This window comes from Branchiostoma lanceolatum, chromosome 17 (genome assembly GCF_035083965.1).
Source record: "Branchiostoma lanceolatum isolate klBraLanc5 chromosome 17, klBraLanc5.hap2, whole genome shotgun sequence".
NCBI lineage: Eukaryota > Metazoa > Chordata > Leptocardii > Amphioxiformes > Branchiostomatidae > Branchiostoma > Branchiostoma lanceolatum.
The window spans coordinates 1,102,577-1,122,595 of record NC_089738.1 but is presented as its reverse complement, the minus strand read 5'-3'; the positions used below and the strand labels follow the sequence as shown (position 1 = coordinate 1,122,595).

Below are 20,019 nucleotides of genomic sequence, written 5' to 3'. Positions count from 1 at the left end.
TGATGATTATATAGTATACATAGCAACCTAACATATTAAATACAGTCAAACCTGTCTATAGCGGTCACTCAAGGGACTGGCCAAAACTGGCCGCTAAGAACAGGTGGCCGCTATGGAGAAAATGTCAATTAATTGACCACGAGTGACACATATTTTCAGTACCCACTGAGATACATTTATTCACCGTACAGTACACATGTAAACAGGTAAGGCACATTTTAGAACTTCGATTGTTGTTCTTTTACTCCTAGTTAGTTAAGAACAAAATACATGTTGCTCAGTTGTCACTTACTGTTCGTTTTCGACCGTTTTCAAACATAAAATTGTGGCGACAATTTTCCTCAGTCTCTTGTTGTGGCTTGTGTTGATCAGCATCTACCATTATGCTAATAGGGTACTCAGAAGAAGGTCGCTCTTTTGAGGGCTTTTTGTCTTTTCAGAAAATTGCAACAGCCCAAATTTTACATCATAGTAGTATTATTCACATTCATTTTGAAGCTTTTGATTTAGTAATTATCCTCAGTGATACTTTACAGCAAAATAAATTTAGTATATTATACCTCCGTAACAGTGGTGTCTTCCGTTGACCTTTATGCTGCTACCTATCCAGTTTGTATCAGCGCCATTTTGAAAATTGCGCGAAACACGTTTTGGATATATCAGGTGTATTTGCAGCCAGTGCCACAGGCAGGTACCCAATGTGTAGGGTAATGAGGCTGTTTAACGTGTTCGAGGCACCTCCTCGAGCACGGGACCCCCGTTTTACGTCCCTCCCGGAAGACGATTTCGTGGAAAGCTTCGTGAGGCTACAGCAATCCGGACGTCCTTGGTTGGTCCCCCATCCAAGCACTGTCCGGACTACGCGTTGCTTAACTTCCGAGATCGAGGGATCGGGTGTATCCAACGCGCCGAATGAATTCCCGGTGAAAATGGAAATTGGGCCGGCATTCAAACATTTCACGAACTTACCGCATCAGGTACATGTGTGGGTTGTATTTTCCAAAAGGCTGCCGTAATATTTGTCCAGTCGAAATGCACAGAAATTGTCAATTTTACCACGATGTACAAACGCAAGCCATGTGAAGAAAACTATACTTGACTTCGCGTCAAACCATGGATTTTCTAACAAAGATAAAACATTCTGGTTTTCTTTATTATGATCCTATCCAGTTGAGGCCGCATAAATTTGACAACTGCTTGAAAAAATTAAGATTTTGAACCCGGCGTGCGGTGGCGATGTGGCTTCTACCGGCGCGCCGTGACCGTTATCGGCAGTGTTACTGTACTCGCGGGACCGAAAACCGTGTGGCCGCGACCGCGTTGGACAGGTGGCCGCTATAGCCTAATTCTTAATGCTTATGTCAATGGGAAAAATCCAAGGGACCGACAAAAAGTGACCACTATGGGCAGGTGGCCGCTATGCAAAGGTGACCGCTAATACAGGTTTGACTGTACATACAAAACAAACTAAAATCAAATCCTATATAATACAGATGTTTCCAGAGGTTTGTGAAGTATGTGTTGCAATAGAATTCATCCGACTGAAGTACAGACTGAACAAGAGTTCAGAGACCTCATATCTCCATGAAATATGTATAATGCAAATTAGGCCCTCATTCGCATAATTTATATTCAACCATGTTCACTGTCACATACATGTAATTTCCAAATGCCACAAATATGAAATTCCAGTTATCTACCAAATATGGAATAACAGTATTTTCTATTATGTAAATTAGGTCTTTATTTGCATAACTTTTATCTATCAATGTCCCTTTATTTCTCAGTTACATATGTTGCATTTTTGAACTGTCTTACCATTGAACGGAGTGGGTTTGTAAAATGTCCCCATTTATTATGCAAATTAGATTCTGATTTGCATTATTACCATTTCATTATATCAAGTAACACTTAAGCTATCCACAATAATAGAAACAAGTATATAATTGGTTGTATATCCCTTTGTGGTTTGACCACTAGATGTCAGGCCCCTGGGGAATATTTGACCCAGTTTCGAACACAGTTTTGCCACAACATGCCTAGAATGGAAATATATATTTTCCTCATTACTTATGCATATTAAGTCCCAATTTGCATAATTTGCATTTCATTATGTACATCTCTGTCTAAGCTACCTGCATATTGAATAACATGGAAATCTATCATTCCTTTGTTCAGTAATTCTCCTTGGAAGATTTGGATAAAAATGCCAATGCAGTTCCAGTGTCATATACCAGGGGGCCCAAAATCGACCTTGACCTTTTTTCTCCCAACACCTACCCAGATAGGCTACAAGACACTAATCCAGACCTGCTGTCTAATACATGGTAACCATGTAAGAAAGAGGCTGTCAAAAGTCACCTACCTGAATTTTAGTCCTTGAAAAACTTACATTGGCAGGGGTGTATGACCTCTAAAGTTTCAATTTAGAGCATAATTTCAACTTTTTAATCTGCACAAACCGTACGTATTGAGCCATGTTTCCAAGAATTGACCTCTGATCCCACTTCATAACCTGATAATCACACCAAAACACCAAACTTCTACAGCCCACAGACACCACAAACATGGATGAAAGTCTGATTTTCAACACTGTAGGAAGGTAAAAACCCTAACCTGTAACATCCAGCACCAAAATACCAACAGATCCAAAAGTAAAGCCCTTTTATACCAAACCTATCTCCATAGGCTGAAAGTGGGCCTTCTGCGCCTGCGCAGATTACTGGAGTGTGGCCAATAGCAAATATCTTCACAATCCAACCAGATGTTCTTGAGTTATGCTGACTACAAGCATCCAGACACACACACAAACACGCACGCAAACATACACACAGACACGCTCAAAACAATATCTCTATGAAAAATCTCCATATTTCATGGAGATACCAATGGTGTTAGATGAGTGGAAAAGACGGTAAACAAAAGAATAGCACTGTTTACCCTGTCTGCCATGGAAGGTATCAGTCCAGTTAAAAAAACATCTCACTGGCACTACAGGTTCTAGGCAGATTCATGATTATGCAACAACAGCTGTTATTGTATGCAATACGACATTTAAATAACACACTCGATCAAAATTAATTCCATAGCTGCGCACCAAAAAGTTGGGAACAATGGAATGAGAACAGTGTTTTTTTAACAGATCTGATGTTGAGCAAAGAGAAAATTTACGAATAATAGTGTTGGTACGACAATAAAGACCCCTTAGCTGGGCGTGAATACAATCGTTGTCACATAATCTATCATTGATAGTAATTCCGAGATAAACGAACAAATTTCACTGTAGGAAGAGAATGTATGAGTGACAGACTCAAGCTCGGAAAGTTCATGCAGTTTATTTTGTTTACATTAAATAACACATCATGTTCTAATTAACAGCTCTCACAAATATTGACAATTTTTGGAAAGCCTTCAGGCTAGGGCATGTCAAACATATTTCATCAGCATAAAACAGATGATTCAAAGGAACGCCTCCTATAAAGCAACCTGTTTTACATGTAGCATTGCTAAGTTTGGCACTTAGATCATCAATATAAACATTAAACAGTAGTGGGGATAGCAAACTCCCTTGCCTTACCCCATACATACAATGTAGGGTGCTTTCTTTCAAAAGGTGTCTATTTTGGTCAAACTCATTTTTTCAGTACTTTCACATTATAGTAATTTATACATGTACATGTATGATTCTACTCCATAAGACTTAGTCAATAAATAAACTTATACTAAATCATTCCCATCACATTTGCTTGCTTTGCTTGGTATAGTTTCAAGTTGTGATACAGGACATCAAAGTCTGCCACAACACTATTAATTATACATATTAAATGTGTTTTATACATTATTGTTATCAAGTACCTGCACCAGTAATGTTAGTGGTGAAGATGAATACGAAAAAATTATTTTCATTTATGAGTCACATATTTAAGCCATTACGGTAAACTGTAGTCTATACATAATATTTTTCCCCAAAATTTCCCTGGTCCATTCCCTCCTGTAGGTATGCTTTAACCCCCAAGGCAACAAGATTCTGACTGCCAGTGCTGACAAGTCTGCCCGACTGTGGGACCCCCAGACTGGCAAATGTCAACAGATTCTGGCTGGGCATTCTGATGAGATCTTCAGCTGTGCCTTTAATTATGAGGGCAATACAATCATCACAGGTAAGTAATACCATTCAATATTGCCTCATCCAAAATTACATGAAATGTTCTAAAAGTTTTGTAATTCTATAGAAAGCTAATACGATTTTTTAATTAATCATGTTAATGAAATCCAAATTTACACCAAAGGTGTAATAATAATCACTTTAACCTGGATGTGTCAAAAGTGACAACTATGAAATATCCACAATACCAACTAGAAATTGTATTATTTTTGTGCTAGTTATACAAATTAGGACATTATTCGCATCGTTCAGTTCATTAGATTATGTCCTTTTACCTCAGCGATTGAAATTCCTGCCATTTAACACAAAGGAATGATAAGTTTTCCCCAGTAATTATATAGAAATTCATAATAAATTCATTTAAACCACCATGATGAATGGAGGTCCTATATGATAGCTTTTGCTCTGCCTGTATGTGTGTGAATAAGTGTCCAGTGGAATATCTTTAAAACCTCTTGGGTGGGTTACATCAAATACAGTAATTCTATAGTCTGGTCAAAGTTATACATTTTCATACATTAGTGCATCTGTTTGTTCCCTTGCAATTAGCCCTCGGGCATGAATTTGCAAATGAATTATAGTTATTTGGTATGTAGGAACATGTAGGTGTTGAATGTGAACATGATGGTCAAGGTCAATTTTGGGCCTCCTGGTGGCAGACCTTGATACTGCAGCAGGTCTTTTGGTTTTTGTTTCTTTGGTCCTGGACATGCTGTGGTCCTGATTTCTTGGATGGAAAGAGGGATTGATTTAAGGAAGAAGATTGGATTGCTATGATATTCAGTATGCAGGTATGCATGTAGCTTAGGCAGAGATGTGCACAATGAGATGCATATTATGACTAAATTTGTATAATTGTCTTATAATAATGATTAGAAAATTTCATTATTTTTCATACTATTAGTAAAACTTGAATATGTTCCTAACTTGGAGATATTCAAAAGATGCGGCACACTGTCAATCCTGAAAAAGCACAGGCCATTGACCATGAACAGATCATCCGACAGGACGAAAAAGAAGAAGTAGCTGATGTGATTTATAGGAAGTGGAACATTAACAGATGATGATGAACATGGAATTCTGCCAAAGCAAATGATGTTTTCTCATATAATATGTGCTTTTGGTAGAGAAGACTATCAGTTGAATTAGATTATGATAATTACAGCCTTATTTACATAATCAATGAGAAAAGATAAAACAGTAAATCTACAATGGCTCTAGATATTCCATGGAGGTATGAGGTATCATGGTAAGTCACTGAGTAAAGGGCTCTTTGTATTTGTTTTATTCAACCAATGTTTGTCACCTTCCTCATGACAGTTCTAACTGGTGGAGAATAGATGATTTTATGGCTTAATCGAGATTAACATCCTGCTGATAAGTTGTATTGAGGAAAGGTCGTATTAAATTACGTTATCTGACATGATACATGTACATTGTACAGTATAGATGTAAAGAGAGAAACTAAATGCAATTTTATCTACTTGCATGCATCTAAGACTTTTTGAAGCTTTTTTTGAGGAAACTTAATTAATTTTGTTCTGCAGGGAGTAAAGACAACACCTGTAGGATATGGCGGTGATGCCAGCCTTAGCATCTGACTGTGGAGAGGAGCTGGTGGACCAGATGGTTTATGTGTCAAATGTACAACCTTGTCATAGATGCCATTTTCTTATTGTACTATACAATTCTAATGCACGGTTCAAGAGAAGTTGGCACAGCAATCAAACATTTCAAGCCCCTATCGCATACATTGCACAATAGGTTTTTTAGAGGAAATTTGGAAGTCTTAGTTGTGTGATACAAAACTCAGACATCATATGACAGAAAATGCTTTTCGTGGAGTTTTTAAAAGGTACAAAATTTACTACAGTTTTGGTAGCCTTCAAAGCAGGCACTAGTTTTTTTTGCTGATGACGTTCTAATAGCTGGTTGTCAGGATGCACTCATGTCGCCTGGTTTCATAAATGGTGGTGCTTGCTCTAGGGGCTGTAAAAACTGATGGAAGAATGTGATATTTATCTGTTACTCCTGTGAACAACAGTAGGTCACCTTCATCAAACTACAGGTACAGTACATGTAATGTCTACTAGGTAGTTAGGCAAGGTGTTTGATCTTGTGGCCTTTCTATACAATGAAGATAACCCAAGCCTCATCAAGACTTTTCTTAGTCCTGGGAATATGAAGTGTATTATATGTACATGTACATGTACCTGGGGTTGCATCTCTCAGAATTAATTGTTTTTTTAAAGTAATGAGTACAAAGTTAACACTGGTAGGTAAAGTGACAAGCACAGTTTGATTGGGTGTTACAGTTTCTATATGGTACAATTACGCAGAATGATGTGAATACTTTGTTCACAGATTTTTCTTACGCTGCATGAAAGTTGAATTTTGTTGTATTAGTTTTGAAAAATTTGTGCTTACACATTTACTCATAGAAACATTTTGTTTCCTGGGCTTTATGTTGTAACATGATACTGTAGAAGCATGATTTTAGGCCTGTACTGTTTTTGACAAAATCTAGTAACTGTTATAAGAACTTTTTGGAATTAAAATGATTTCTCCCTTCAAGAGAGTGAAATATTTACTGTACATGTACACCAAAGCATTATCATAAAAGCTGCATATTCATCAAAAGTACTGTATCTACCCAGGGCCTTTCCTCATGGGTTATGTTCTTCCATGTTCCTGGCTACCTTTACAAAGTCCACCCCCAATGTGTGATCCCAGAGCAATAAGCAGACAACTGCATTGTGCACTTTGCAAACTTCCGTGATGATACAATGTACTTTGCAGGCAGTTCTTAAGTACAAATCTTTTATTACATTTTTTTTTTTACTCTTGGAGAAAGAAAGCACTTTGCCTATGGAGTAGACAGGTGTGCACGTGGTCACTTCGCCTGGTTATACATGTCCAAAACAATAGAGCTAGACACAGAGTGACACCGGAGGCGTTAGGCCACAGCAAGTAAATTTTATGGATGATATCCTCCACAGACTCCAAAATTAATGAGATAGGGCGAAAAAAACAAGGCGGGCAAAAAAACAAGATTCCTATATTTTCAAATTTTGAGATCATAATTCTTGTTAAACAAGAATTAAGGCGACGAAATATGATATCATCACCAACAGGTCTTTTAGTCCTGTATTCAACTACCCTGGGAGACCAGATACAACGTATATCGGCGCACCACCAAGCACCGCACGCGTGCCCAAGCTTTCCCGGCCCACCTCCCCGCTGCCCCCGAAGACCGACCCCGCCCCAAGCTCCGCTGTAAACCCAAGCTCCGCTAAACTGTCAATGTTTGTTTGTTTGTTTGTTTATTTGTACTTATCCAGGGGTAACATATCGCCTGTGATGGCGTTTTTCAATGCGCCCCGGAGGGCAATCCCCACATCCAAACTTAGATACATAAGATAACAAAAATAACACAAACTGTACTTGAATAATGATACAAAGTAAACTTAACTAAATCCTTAGAAATACTGACTTATTACAACTGATTTCAAATAGCAAAATGAATAAAACATAAATATAATATAATATAACATAGAAAAACAATGGAATAACGTCAGAAAAGAAAGGACTAGAACGGAATTTGCATATCAATGTTTGGCAGAGAGGCAGTGGACATCATATAGTTGTTTAAAATGTGGAAGTGATCTGGCTGATTTTGTTTGTTTGAACCTTTGTTTATCCATGATAAGCTCAAATCGGCACGCAGGCCGCTTTTCATTGAGGTCATGAGGGAAGAGGTAAGGGTCAGATGCAATATAACCGAGATACACAGTCATTTGAGTCCTAATAACTCTATCGACATATATCATGACATATTTATGGTACAACAATATACAATTGCTACAACATACAACATAAAGTAGGGCGAAAGCTGGTTCATGGTCCGTGTCCGTTCGTTAAGTTCATTTCCGTTACTTCAAGAGTCTCTTAAAGGAAATCAGATTCGGAGCTGTACGTGTATCTGGCGGTACGCTGTTCCAGACATTTGGTCCGCGGTAGGCTACCGATCTTCTGAAGATCTCTCGCTTGGGTTTGGGGACAACCAGGTAACTGCTTGCATTTGAGATGTTGTGGGAGTGTGTTCCAAAGTGCAGCCCCCGAGGACGAAAAGGCTCGTCTTCATTCCAAATGTGTCATTGGCAACTGAAGGCCGCCTTGTGCCCTTAGGCGGGTGTTATGGGTGTGTACATGGGTTAATTGAGTGAACATTGCAGTGATGTAGGGATGAGTCAGACCGTTAAGGGCCTTGTAGACAAGTGTAAAGGCGACATCAGGCGAAAATTAATGAGCGCGCTAATGTCATCCATAAAAATTACTTGCTGTGACCTTACCTGGGAGCTTGGATGTACCATACAAGTTGATTGGGAGGAAGTATTTGAGCCTGCAGTTCTGGCAAAGTTAGAAAGGTGGTGCAGTATCTACATTTAGTCTACATCCACGGCTCACACCACTGTACAACCTTCCATTTTCGAGCTCTAGGGGAATCAACAGTTGCTGGTTCATTTCGGCGCAAATAAGGCCAGTGTGCATACATGTAGGAGCCTTGGCCTGAGAAAATGAGTGCATTCAACCCATATTACAGGAATTTACTGGGTTAGTAGCAAGTAATAAGGTCCCATTCGAGTGTTTAATAATACGTACATCATTGTAAATCTATATTCGCCTTCGATTCTTTTGATATTGAGCAGTATTAAAGCATTCAGTACTGGTTCATGTATAATGTGCGGTGCAAGCAATGTCTGTTCTTGAGCCTGAAGTTGGTGACTTAAAAGATACATGATTGTAAAAAGAGTTTCACAAAAAAATATGAAAACAAGTCGAAGTTACGCCTTCATCGTCCCCTCGTACTACAAATGCTAAAACAGGAGTTCGGAAACCTCATATCTCCATGAAATATATTATGCAAATTAGGCCCGCATTTGCATAATTCATATTCAACCATGTTCACCACCACATAACTTCTAAATGTCAGAAGAACATATGTTGCATTGTTGAACTGTCTTACCATTAAATGGAGTGGGTTTATAAAATTTCTCCATTAATTATGCAAATTAGATTCTTAGTTGCATTATTACCATTTCATTATATCAAGTAACACTTAAGCTATCCACATATTAAAAAAACAAGTATACAGGTTTGGTTGTATATTCCTTTGTGATTTGGCCACTAGCTGTCCTGGGGAATATTTGACCCATTTTCGCAACTAACAGGTGTGCTACAACATGCATGAGTCGTATAATAGACAACACTGCAAATATAGATTTTCCTAATTAGTTATGCAAATTAAGTCCCAATTCGCATAACTGAAGTCACATGTAGAAGTCACATATTTTGCCTGTATTCAAACGGCAGTGTGACCGCAAAGGAAAATTGCCGAATCTTCGCAAAGTTGGTGCTATTAACTGGCACAATTTTGCACAGTCCAGTTGGATACCCAGACTTGGATCGGGGCTTGGAAACAAAGTAAGTATCCCGATACGGCTAGATGACGGCTAGCGCCTGCGCGCGATACGAGCACTCAATTCAGACACGTTCTTTATTCCCAGGGGGATATACTTATTACTTAATGTCACAGATATAGTAGGCTTTGGCGTTTATAAATCAAATCCTATCATATCCAGGAAGATGACGCCCCCATGGTGTGTATTTCGCATTTATTTTTCGCATCTAAATGACTTACGAAAGACTTTAGGCACCTTGGCGCAGTCTCCAGGCAAAGGACATGAAATTAACCGAATAAGTAAACAACCTTTATTGACACAACAAAAGTACAGCGACTTTCGTAAGGTCTTCTACAACTATACATGCAAACAAACAATGGGATACAAAAGAATTAACCTACGTACAAGTATATGAATAATTCAAGATGTCGAGTTTAACCTATCACTTACGCGTACACTTGATGTTCAGGATTGGAAAAAGTTCAGGGCCGTGCGGAGGCTTTTTCCAAAGTGTTTTAGTTCCAGACCGGGATACTTGCGGTTGCCAATTCTTGATGGATCGGCTTTTGCGAATTGTTTCCACTCGTGGTTGGGATGGCGTGGGCCTTGTTCTGTAAGGCTCACCTTGCGTGAATATGACAAAATGTATAATCATTATGCTTTTGACTTCACTAGGATTCAATTTTGCGATAGGGAGAAAATTGAGTGTTTGCGGCTAGGCTGTTTTAAGTTCACGGTTGAAACAACTGGGAGTTCGTGGTGAATGGGTCACTGAGAAAACTGAGTACATTCAACCACCGCGAACATATCAACATTTACAGTACCCTTGTGCTAACCTCTTATTAATCAATCAACGCCATCTTCTTGTACCTCAGTGATAATATCTCAAACATGCACTGGAGAGACTCCTCCATTATGTCATTGCTTTGGCGACGGGAGAAAAAGCAATTACAAGATGTATTGTATATATGTCTACTCGTACGGAATAAGATGGTACGTTGGACGGACGAGCTACGTTCTACGAGGCAGATGCTGCTGCGATCGCCATTAGATAGTTCAGGTGAACAGGTTAACGTCAGCATTTCACATCATGAGGGGATTTCGACTACGGTGAGTCAGGTCATTTTTTACTCCACGACAGGCGTTAAAAATCAAACACGTACCGTCCATCTCCAGCAGTTTTCCAAACATTGAAGCATTTCTCTGTGTCACTCACCATTCCCCGATGTGCTGAATGTGTGACAATTCACAAGAATCTTTCTGCGTTTTCCTCTTAGGGCTTTGGAGCAACGTTCACTTGCTCGAAGAGTCTTACGAATTGATCGATAAATATATACCGCTGTATTCCTTTCTGCCAAATTCTGGACGTCATTTTGCATTCTTGCAAAATTCACCATTTGCGATAGCAACTGTCGGGCGCCAAGTACGCGGAGTAAGGAGAAAGGTATCGTTGCTTGGGGGGATCAGTTCCGGTATATTATTGGTTTAGATGCCTGTAACGTGGTCACGACGGAATATCTAGCATAACACTTGCCACTGGCGCTTGGGCTGAAGGAGTGAAGCTGTGCGCTACATGTTTATCACACACCACTTCCATGTTATAATGAGTATTAGCTTAGGTTGTTTTTTCTCGTAACTGGAAACATACGTGCACCACCACGGCTGGTGTCACTACACGTTTTGTCTACGTTTATGAGTGTGAATTGTCTTTTCCCTTTTCTTGAAGTAAAATCTGCCAGAGAAAGTCACTCAAGGGCTGTTGAGTCTATAAGAAAAATGTCATTTTGGGAAAGGAGTACTGTTTTAATAGAGAAATGCAGATTGGGGAAAGCAATTTAGAATTTACGCCACTTAACTCAAGTGCTTTTGAAAAAGCTGGTCTTGGCCTTCAACTTGTACTTTATTCTAAAATGTACAATAGGTTCATTATAAAAGCTATCAACGTAATTATGTACATAGCACCAATAAAACATACAATTTGTAAAAGCACCATTGAATCATCAGCACTATAGTAATTAAGTGAATTGGAAGTTCATAACAGCTATGCCTGTGGTAAGATTCTATCTAAAATGACTATCAAATGTCAAACAAGAGTTCAAACCAATTAACAGCTACCTCATCTCTATTATTCCGGTTTCCGCATTTACAACATGTCTTCCTTATTTTCCTGGATAATTTTGCTAATTTAAAAATTCATTGCTAAAATTCATGAAAATTCCCATGTTTTTGTGCCGAGCGGCGTCACTTTCCACGCCTGTGTTGTCTGTAAAAACCTCTGAATGAAGTCGATACTGAACAATGGAGCATTTGCTACTGTAACAAAGGATCGCTGTTTTACAAACAACATCACTGAGAGCCTCTGTTTACATCGGGAATAATAGTATAGTGGCGAGGGTTTTGCAAGAATCATCTTACCGCGCATAGGAGCCGCTGCACAGTATTTTCCATTACAGTACAATGAACAGAAAAATTTGAATGCCGGGTTTGGAATCTATGAACTCCTGTTCAGAAGACAAAGGCCTTGTATACATTAAATAAATATTTGAAAATAAGAAATAAAAAAAATCATATAGATGAATATAATGTTTTATGTTATTTTTGATATTTAATATCTGAAAAGAAAAAAAAATATGCAGGGCCTCGATCCCGGAACTTTCGGATCCGAATTTCTACGACGTTACCAGTTGAGCTAAGCTGTAGTGTGTATTTGATCATAGTACATTATGCTCTAAAGTCATTACATGTCAATTTTTGGTCGTTTCTTGACGAAATAATTTTTTTTTCTTGTGCAATCTTGTGGCATAGATCTAATATGGCCATTTTTTAGGATATCAAAGTCCGAAACCACAATGCAATGATATTTCCGAACAGTTGTAAGAGTTACATGCGGTCGCTATCCTATGTGTCATGCAAATCAAGCCTGCCTGGCTTTTCTTGCTCCCCAACCATATAAGGCAACGGCTATACATCAATTTTGGAAGGTCTTGCCATATAAGGTCATGGTGTGACACAGTGTTGAACCAAGTACCATCGAAGCATGGAAGGTAAGAGCCAAGACATGGCGTTTCGTCGCGAAGGCGACAAAACGCAAAAAATGGATAGACATCTTGGGTGGGTTAGAACAGAGCCTCTTTTGCATTCATTACATTTACGGTACCTCGCTTCCTCATTAGCATCATCATCAGCAGCACCGCGTTTCAGTTCTTCCACTGAGGCGGGCCGTTTATATTATATGTCTCGATTTTACCTCGCTTTTACTCATATGATTATCATATATTTACTCAGATCATGATTATGATAATGTTTTTTGTACTTCGCTAACGTTTGATCATTTTCAAATAAATCATGTAACGTTACTTAGACTTGGATGCCGATTGGAACAAAAGGTAAAAAAAAAAACATTTACTGCAAATAAAAAGTTTCCACCTGCATCCTATTTTCAGAATAGCCTGTAAGATCTATAGCCGGAAGATGAAATTTTCAACACCAATTTTAGCTTTATTCTTTTCATATGCCGATATGTCGATACCGACGGATACCGAGTCCTTTCCTTTGTCAGAATATCATGGTAGCATTTCAACATGAAAAATGCAAATGACTCGCATATTTACATAATCTATGCACAGTGATCTACACCTTTAACTAAGTCACATGTCACAAGTATGTAACTCCCACCATTTACTACAAAGGAATCATAGCACTTTCGCAGTAATTATGCAAATTTTGCAATTGTTTGCATAATTGGTATTTCTAGATGTTCCACCTGCCAAAAATCTACAGATCTCTTACAGAACAGGAAAGCTGGGTTGAACTTGTTGAACTCGATAAGTCTGATGGAGAAGCTCCCTGTGCAACAGCCCTCGAAGCCTCGTTGAGTTTGGCCTGAGCAGTATGGTCAACTGGCTGCCTACACGCGACAACCTGGTTCAATGGGGAAAGTCCTGTCGTCTCACTGACTTCTATGTCATGGTCACCAAACACTGAGACATATTTTGAAGTCTTGTCCGGATTCCCTGAAGGACACTATGTACACAAGGAGCACCACCAGGAGCGACTTTCAGTGGGAGGGGGCACATACCACCATTCCACCGGACATTCTACACACGTCGCTCGCTTATTCCAGACATAACTATACCCAGTCCAATAAACACTGACTCTTCTAGAACTTTGCAATAGGTAATCAGTACAATATGCTAGTATGTTGTTAGTACTTGTCTAAGTTATAACGTTACATGTCTAAAGATTTTTAAATCAGTTTCGTTGTCCGACGCACACGGCTTATGTAATATATATCTTCTTACTTCTACTTACGCCTCCTGGATGCACTTTTATATCTACTATAACCGAAAGGCGAGGAGAAGTAGAATTTATCTAATGATAGTCATATTCTTTTATATCCGTTAACTGTACTTGTATTTTGTTTTGTTGTGACCTGTACTTAGCCAAGTGTGGCAGAAATGTGCAATAAAGGTCTTCATTCATTCATTCCTTAATTAAACTAAACTAGAAAAGGGGCTGACCTACCAATCTTTAATGACTCATCCTGTGATTGTTATCTCCATGAAAAATATTATAGATATTATTAGATATTAATTAGATATATGAGATATTGTTTTGGGTGTGTGTGTGTGTGTGTGTTTATCTGTCTGTCTGCCTGTCTGCGTGTTTGTGTTTCCGGAGTTTTGTAGTCAGCATAACTCAAGAACCTCTGGATGGATTACAATGATATTTGGAGAGGGACCAGTAAACAGACTTTCCAAAATGCAACACATGGTTAAGCCATAAAAAAAAATCACGTTAAAACACATTTATCTACTTTTCAAACCTCAAATCTTTACCACCACTACAAAGCTGGATTTGTCAAGTTTGTTTTGGTAAAAGAAAAACAGGAGGTCAATTCCGGCATTTTAACGAGCTAAAGCCAGAAGTATTACATGAGACCAGGATTTCACACCCTGTCCTAATGGAGAATGATTCAGGGGTCAATCAGAGGTTAAAACATGTCGAAGGTCACCAATTTGGGCCAGATTTTTAAAATAGACATTCGTCTGTCCTCCCTAGCAGAAAACTGGACCTATGGCAGCAAAATTTGCCCAGGAACAAAAATCATTAAGAAAATGAATAAGATTAAACAATGGTAGGCAAGGTGCGCTCTACTACGCAACTCATTTGGTATGTTGTTAGGTGTTCAGAAGACAAAGGTCATATTTGCCCCCCCCCCTGTTATGTGACCATGGTACTGCAGCAGAACTCCCGTTTTCTGTATCTTTTGACCTGGACGTGCTATAGTCATGATTTTTTGTGGCAGATAGCTTGTGATGTAAGGACGGTATATGTGGTGTAGTTTTCGGCTGGATCTGGAACTGCAGGGGCGTTTTTGTCAAAATCTTCCAAGGAGAATAACTGAAGAAAGGAACAACGGATTTCCATGATATTTAGTATGCAGGTAACTTAGACAGAGATGTACATAATGAAGCGCAAATTATGCATATTGGTACTTAATTTGTATAATTGATGAGGAAAATCTATGATTTCATTGTAGGACACAAATAGCTTATGGCATGTGGAACATTAACACATACCAATTATGCAAATGAATTCCCAATTTAATGCAAAAGTGCCATACTTCTTCTACGTGGTAAATGATTGGACGGGTAACGTTGTAACCTGTGTAAGTTGGACCAAGGTATACATGACCAAGCATAGATTATGTCAATGTGAAAGTCATTTGCATGATCAGAATATGTCATGGAGATATGAGGTCTCCGAACTCTTGTTTGTATGTTATAAACACTAAATATGGCTTTATCTCTCTCATAATTCACAATTATGAAAGTCATATTTTGGAAACACTACAATTTCAGGTTTTCCTCATTAATAATGCAACTAAAGTCCAAATTTGCATAATTTGCATTTCATTATGTACATCTCTGTCTCAGCTACCTGCTTACCGAATATCATGGAAATCCTTTTGTTCACTTATCCTCCTCGAAAGAATTTCACTAAAAACGCCCCTGCAGTTCCAGACAAAGCTGCTAAAGAGCCCAAACCTACACCACTTCTCCCTTACATCGAAAACTATGAGCCACAAAACAAAAGACCATAACACGTCAAGGCCAAACGCTACGAAAACCGGAAGTTCTGCTGCAGTACGAGGATCAGTCGCCTGGAAGCCTATAATCAATCTTGATCTTCGTCCTTGCAAGACCTACCTACATACCAAGTATTGTTACAATTCATTATAGGTTCTTAAGTTATGCTGACCACATATATACGGAAACACACACACACACAGACACACAAACACACACACAGGTCAAAAACTATACCACTTTTCATGGAGGTAATAAAACTACATTTTATACTGCACCTGATCTAAATTGATTGCCATTGTTCCAAACTGTTTACTTGCACATGCACAACCCTGTATGGACAACCATACTCTGCCAGTGCGGTCGCCGACCAGACCGTGCACTTGCAGTCAAACAAGCTTCTGCCACCACTTCATCCTCACCGTTATCCATAATGGCCAGCTATTGAAAAGCATTTCTTGTTTAGGAGGTTATGGCAACCGCTTCACGATTTGGCAAATATTTGGTCGCTCAACGGTCGGTCAACGATCGCCGCCTAGTGGAAATGGGGCCTAAGGCATGACTCACATAGTATGCTACCGAGGTTCTATAGCAACATGGCCGTTCAATACGACAATAAAACCACATGGTCACTAACATCGTATGATGATTACATTGCCCCGTCTGAAGGTAATCCTTATGTGTATATTACGTGTCATCATTTTATGTTAACTCACAAGAAACGATCTTTTTTTGAAAACAGGAAGCTGTTTACACAGTGATGGTATGTAATTCCCCATCTGTAGTTTTGTAGAATACGTGGACAAATTCATCAAAATTATTGACACAGTTTAGTATGCGTTTCTTCAGATCTGTAGGCATTACCCATCGTACAAAATCACTCGGACGTATCAAGGACTGAGACTGACAATTCATCTACACGTTTCCCTCTAACATTCATGTTTCACCATCTTCAAGAAACATGTAGGTCTGACGTATTGAGACGGGGACGATGAGAGCCGACATACCGATTTAAGGGGCCATAGCTAACGGACGCCCGAGCTGGGCAGCGCTCCACGTCATTTACTATGTCCTTCTACGGCATCAATTTAATAGCATCCCGGCTTTCAGCGCTTGTTATGGATCGGCACAGCGTGTTCACATCGTTACAGGTATGAATATATTCCATGTATTTTTTACACATGCAACCTGAAATGATTTACCAAGGTAGCGTGTGCGTTATTGCCCCCAGGAAGTTCGCAGAAGAACTGGAATGTTGATGTGTACTGAATTCAGGGAATCGATTTAATATTAACATACCTTCTCCTAGAGGATGCCCACTAATATTTGTGCGATAACTGTAGTGCTCTTTGCTGTGAATACAAGACCTAGATCCACTTTCTACTAATGCTGTTTCTACTATACAGTGTAAACATTATCTTTGACAATTTCCAATGGTTATAACGTAGGAAATGTGTTTACACTTGCCTATTTTGCGACACACAATACGCCATTCCGTCGCTTTGGAGGTGGGGACTAAATCGGCTTGAATTGCATGCAACGATACCCTTGAGAATTCCAGGAAATATAGTAAAGACGACGCGTATGTGGGGAGTTTATGCTGGGCGGTAACAGATGCAGTCTGGTGCAACAGGGTATTCTGTGACACCCTGAAGGGTTTGTTTCCGTATTTAAGTTTCCGCAAAAGTACGATACCTATTCAATGTACGTTAGAGCATGCAAGCGTACATGTCCAAAATATATGTATCGTACAGCGAACAAAATGTGACAAACTCATGATGACTAATATATTTGTGATACCCAGGGACAGTACAAACTGCTGATATTACAGGGGCTTGGAAAATAACGAAGCGTTACATTTTTTTCTCACAATCTTTTCTTCGTGGCGTACGAATTCGGGTGGACAAGGAAGCACGTTTACGATCAATACCCACTCAAATGATTAATAGATAATACAGCATGCTCTGTCGTTTGTTCAATAATATCAACTTTATTCATGAGTGAAATTGCCGCCACGGCCGGAACGTTTTGCCCATTGCACCATGCTTATAATTCTTCCCTTCGCGACCAATCTACATCTCTTCTGTTATAACCGCCCTCAACCTGATGGGGTACGTCCAACATTTTACATGAAGAGAGCATGAAGAGTTTCTCTAAAACATTAGTTATAAGCAGTTCTAATTATAGAATGCATCTCTGACAAATAGGAAGAGATGATAGAGCCGCAAGTCCATCTAGTAGATTAGGGGATATCTTATTGACATGAGCTGCTGAATCAATCGATATCCGCAGCCTTGTTCCATACTACGGAACCAGTTTGATTAGATACGTTGAAGCCGTATGGAAAAGAAATGAAGGAGAATATTATACCGACTGTATTTTCAAACGAGGCGCAATTTGATGTTTTAAGTATTATGACAGTACGGGACGTTTTGTGTCGTCATGCACACGGCGTCGCGTTTGAAGAGACACCGATAAAGACCACCCGACCAAACCACAACCAACTGAAAACTCACGCGAGTTTTAGGATACTTGCCATGACTTCAACGGGCACCGTAATTTCCTCCACTATTTTCTCAAAAATAACTGACTGGGCGTTATTTTGTCAAAAGAAACCAAACACCAAGTTGGCATTCTATTAATAGAAGGACCGTTCCACAGATATTCAAAATTCAGCCACAGAAGGCCTTTTGCAAAGCCGACAGCGCGGTTTGAAAGCTCAAGAACAAACATTTTCATAGAAACGACAGTATTCGTGCAATTGATGTCAAATATAAGTGCACTGATGAATTGACATAGTTCCCAGGCTTATATGAAGCCATAGACCCCTTCTAGAATAAGAAGTCCAGCAAATACCTCTACTAACAATTCGTTTTGATTAGTTATGAGTTACCATGTCCATTTCTATCCTTATTTGGTTAACTGTAAAATGCATCTCACAGTCCCTACTTATTCCAATGCGATATGACTAGGGCCAAAGAAGTTCTGAATAGAGGGATGTGTAATTTGGAGCTTTGGCGTGTATGATAATTGTGAAACTATGAGCGAAAATCAATAAAGTCGTCAAAAGGCAGATTGTGGTTAATGTATTGGGCTGTGAAAAGGGCAAGTTGAAATCTGTTTACGTCAAAAATATTCAAAATTCTAAGTTTTTCAAACAAGGGTAAAGAGTGCGTGTAGAAACAGTGGCGATGGGGACAATTTTTTGTTGTGCACAATCAATATAAGGTGAAGGGTCATTCTGTAGGCACTTCCCCAAACAGTATCATAATAGATGAGGTAAGGGTAGATTAAACCGTTAGGTATGGTAATAAAAGTTCTCTGGGCTAGAAAATGTCCCCATGATACAGTTTTTGAAATTTTATTCACTTCCATAGCAATGTGGGTCTTCCAAGTCAATCTATCATCAATTAGAAATCCTAGGAATGTCGCCTGGCCTTCTTGGGAGAGGGGACGGGTCTTTAAGAAGATTTTGGCATTTTTTCTATAGTATGTCTTGTTTTCAATCCAGAAGATAAGATAAAAAGTCTTTCTAACATTAACAGACAGCTAACTTCAAACCATGTTATGACTTTTTCTAGTTCTTGGTTGGTTAGTCTTATCAACGAATAAAAATCTGTGTGAAAGAAAAATATGTATAACATCAGCAAATAGAACTAGAGTTCCACGACCTCATACCTTCGCCAAATGATTTAACCTTTATGACTGACGTATTGGGAGTGTTTCTCATCAATTATAAATCATACCAGATGATCGTCTTCACCCATATAACAAGTATGAGCTTAACAAAGAACGTTATGCTAGCATTTATCATCACTTATGCAAATGTGGTCCTTATAAGCATAATTTGATTCAACGATGTTCACTTTCACATAACTTCCAAATGCCACAAGTATGAAATTGCCATAATTAACCAGTATGGAATTATAGTAGTTTCTCATTAATTATGCAAATTAGACCTACATTTGCATATTTTCTATCTGTCAACGTTCCTCTCTTCCTCAGTTACAAATGTCACATATTCGAATAGTCATATCATGGAACACAGTGGGTTTTTCAAATTGCCTCATTAATTATGCAAATTAGAATCTGATTTTCATAATTATCCTCTAATGATACGAAGCATCACGTAAGCTATCTCCATACCAAATATCATGACCATCCATCAAGCTCATCTTGAGTTGTAGTATTTCCTCATTAATTATGCAAATGAGGTCTTAATTTGCATAGTCGATATTTAATAATATTTCTCTCTTCCCCAGTTACATGTGTCACATGTTTGAGAGCCCTACCCTGGAAT

At 38.9% G+C, this 20,019-nt stretch overlaps 2 protein-coding genes across 3 annotated transcripts in view; both read left to right on the top strand.

The window, feature by feature from the left end:
- Window positions 1-6,739, top strand: part of LOC136423214 (dynein assembly factor with WD repeat domains 1-like) — a 50,251-nt gene extending 43,512 nt beyond the window's left edge. For both annotated transcript variants that reach the window (XM_066411292.1, XM_066411293.1), the window contains 2 exons: window positions 3,998-4,160; window positions 5,713-6,739. In XM_066411292.1, the coding sequence (XP_066267389.1) occupies window positions 3,998-4,160; window positions 5,713-5,747 (198 nt within the window). In that variant the 3' untranslated portion in view covers window positions 5,748-6,739. The remainder of the gene's footprint in view (window positions 1-3,997; window positions 4,161-5,712) is intronic.
- A 9,835-nt stretch (window positions 6,740-16,574) lies between these two features.
- Window positions 16,575-20,019, top strand: part of LOC136422653 (neuroligin-4, X-linked-like) — a 113,293-nt gene continuing 109,848 nt past the window's right edge. Inside the window, exon 1 of the mRNA XM_066410481.1 lies at window positions 16,575-16,870. Coding sequence (XP_066266578.1) covers window positions 16,787-16,870 — 84 coding nt within the window. The 5' untranslated portion in view covers window positions 16,575-16,786. The remainder of the gene's footprint in view (window positions 16,871-20,019) is intronic.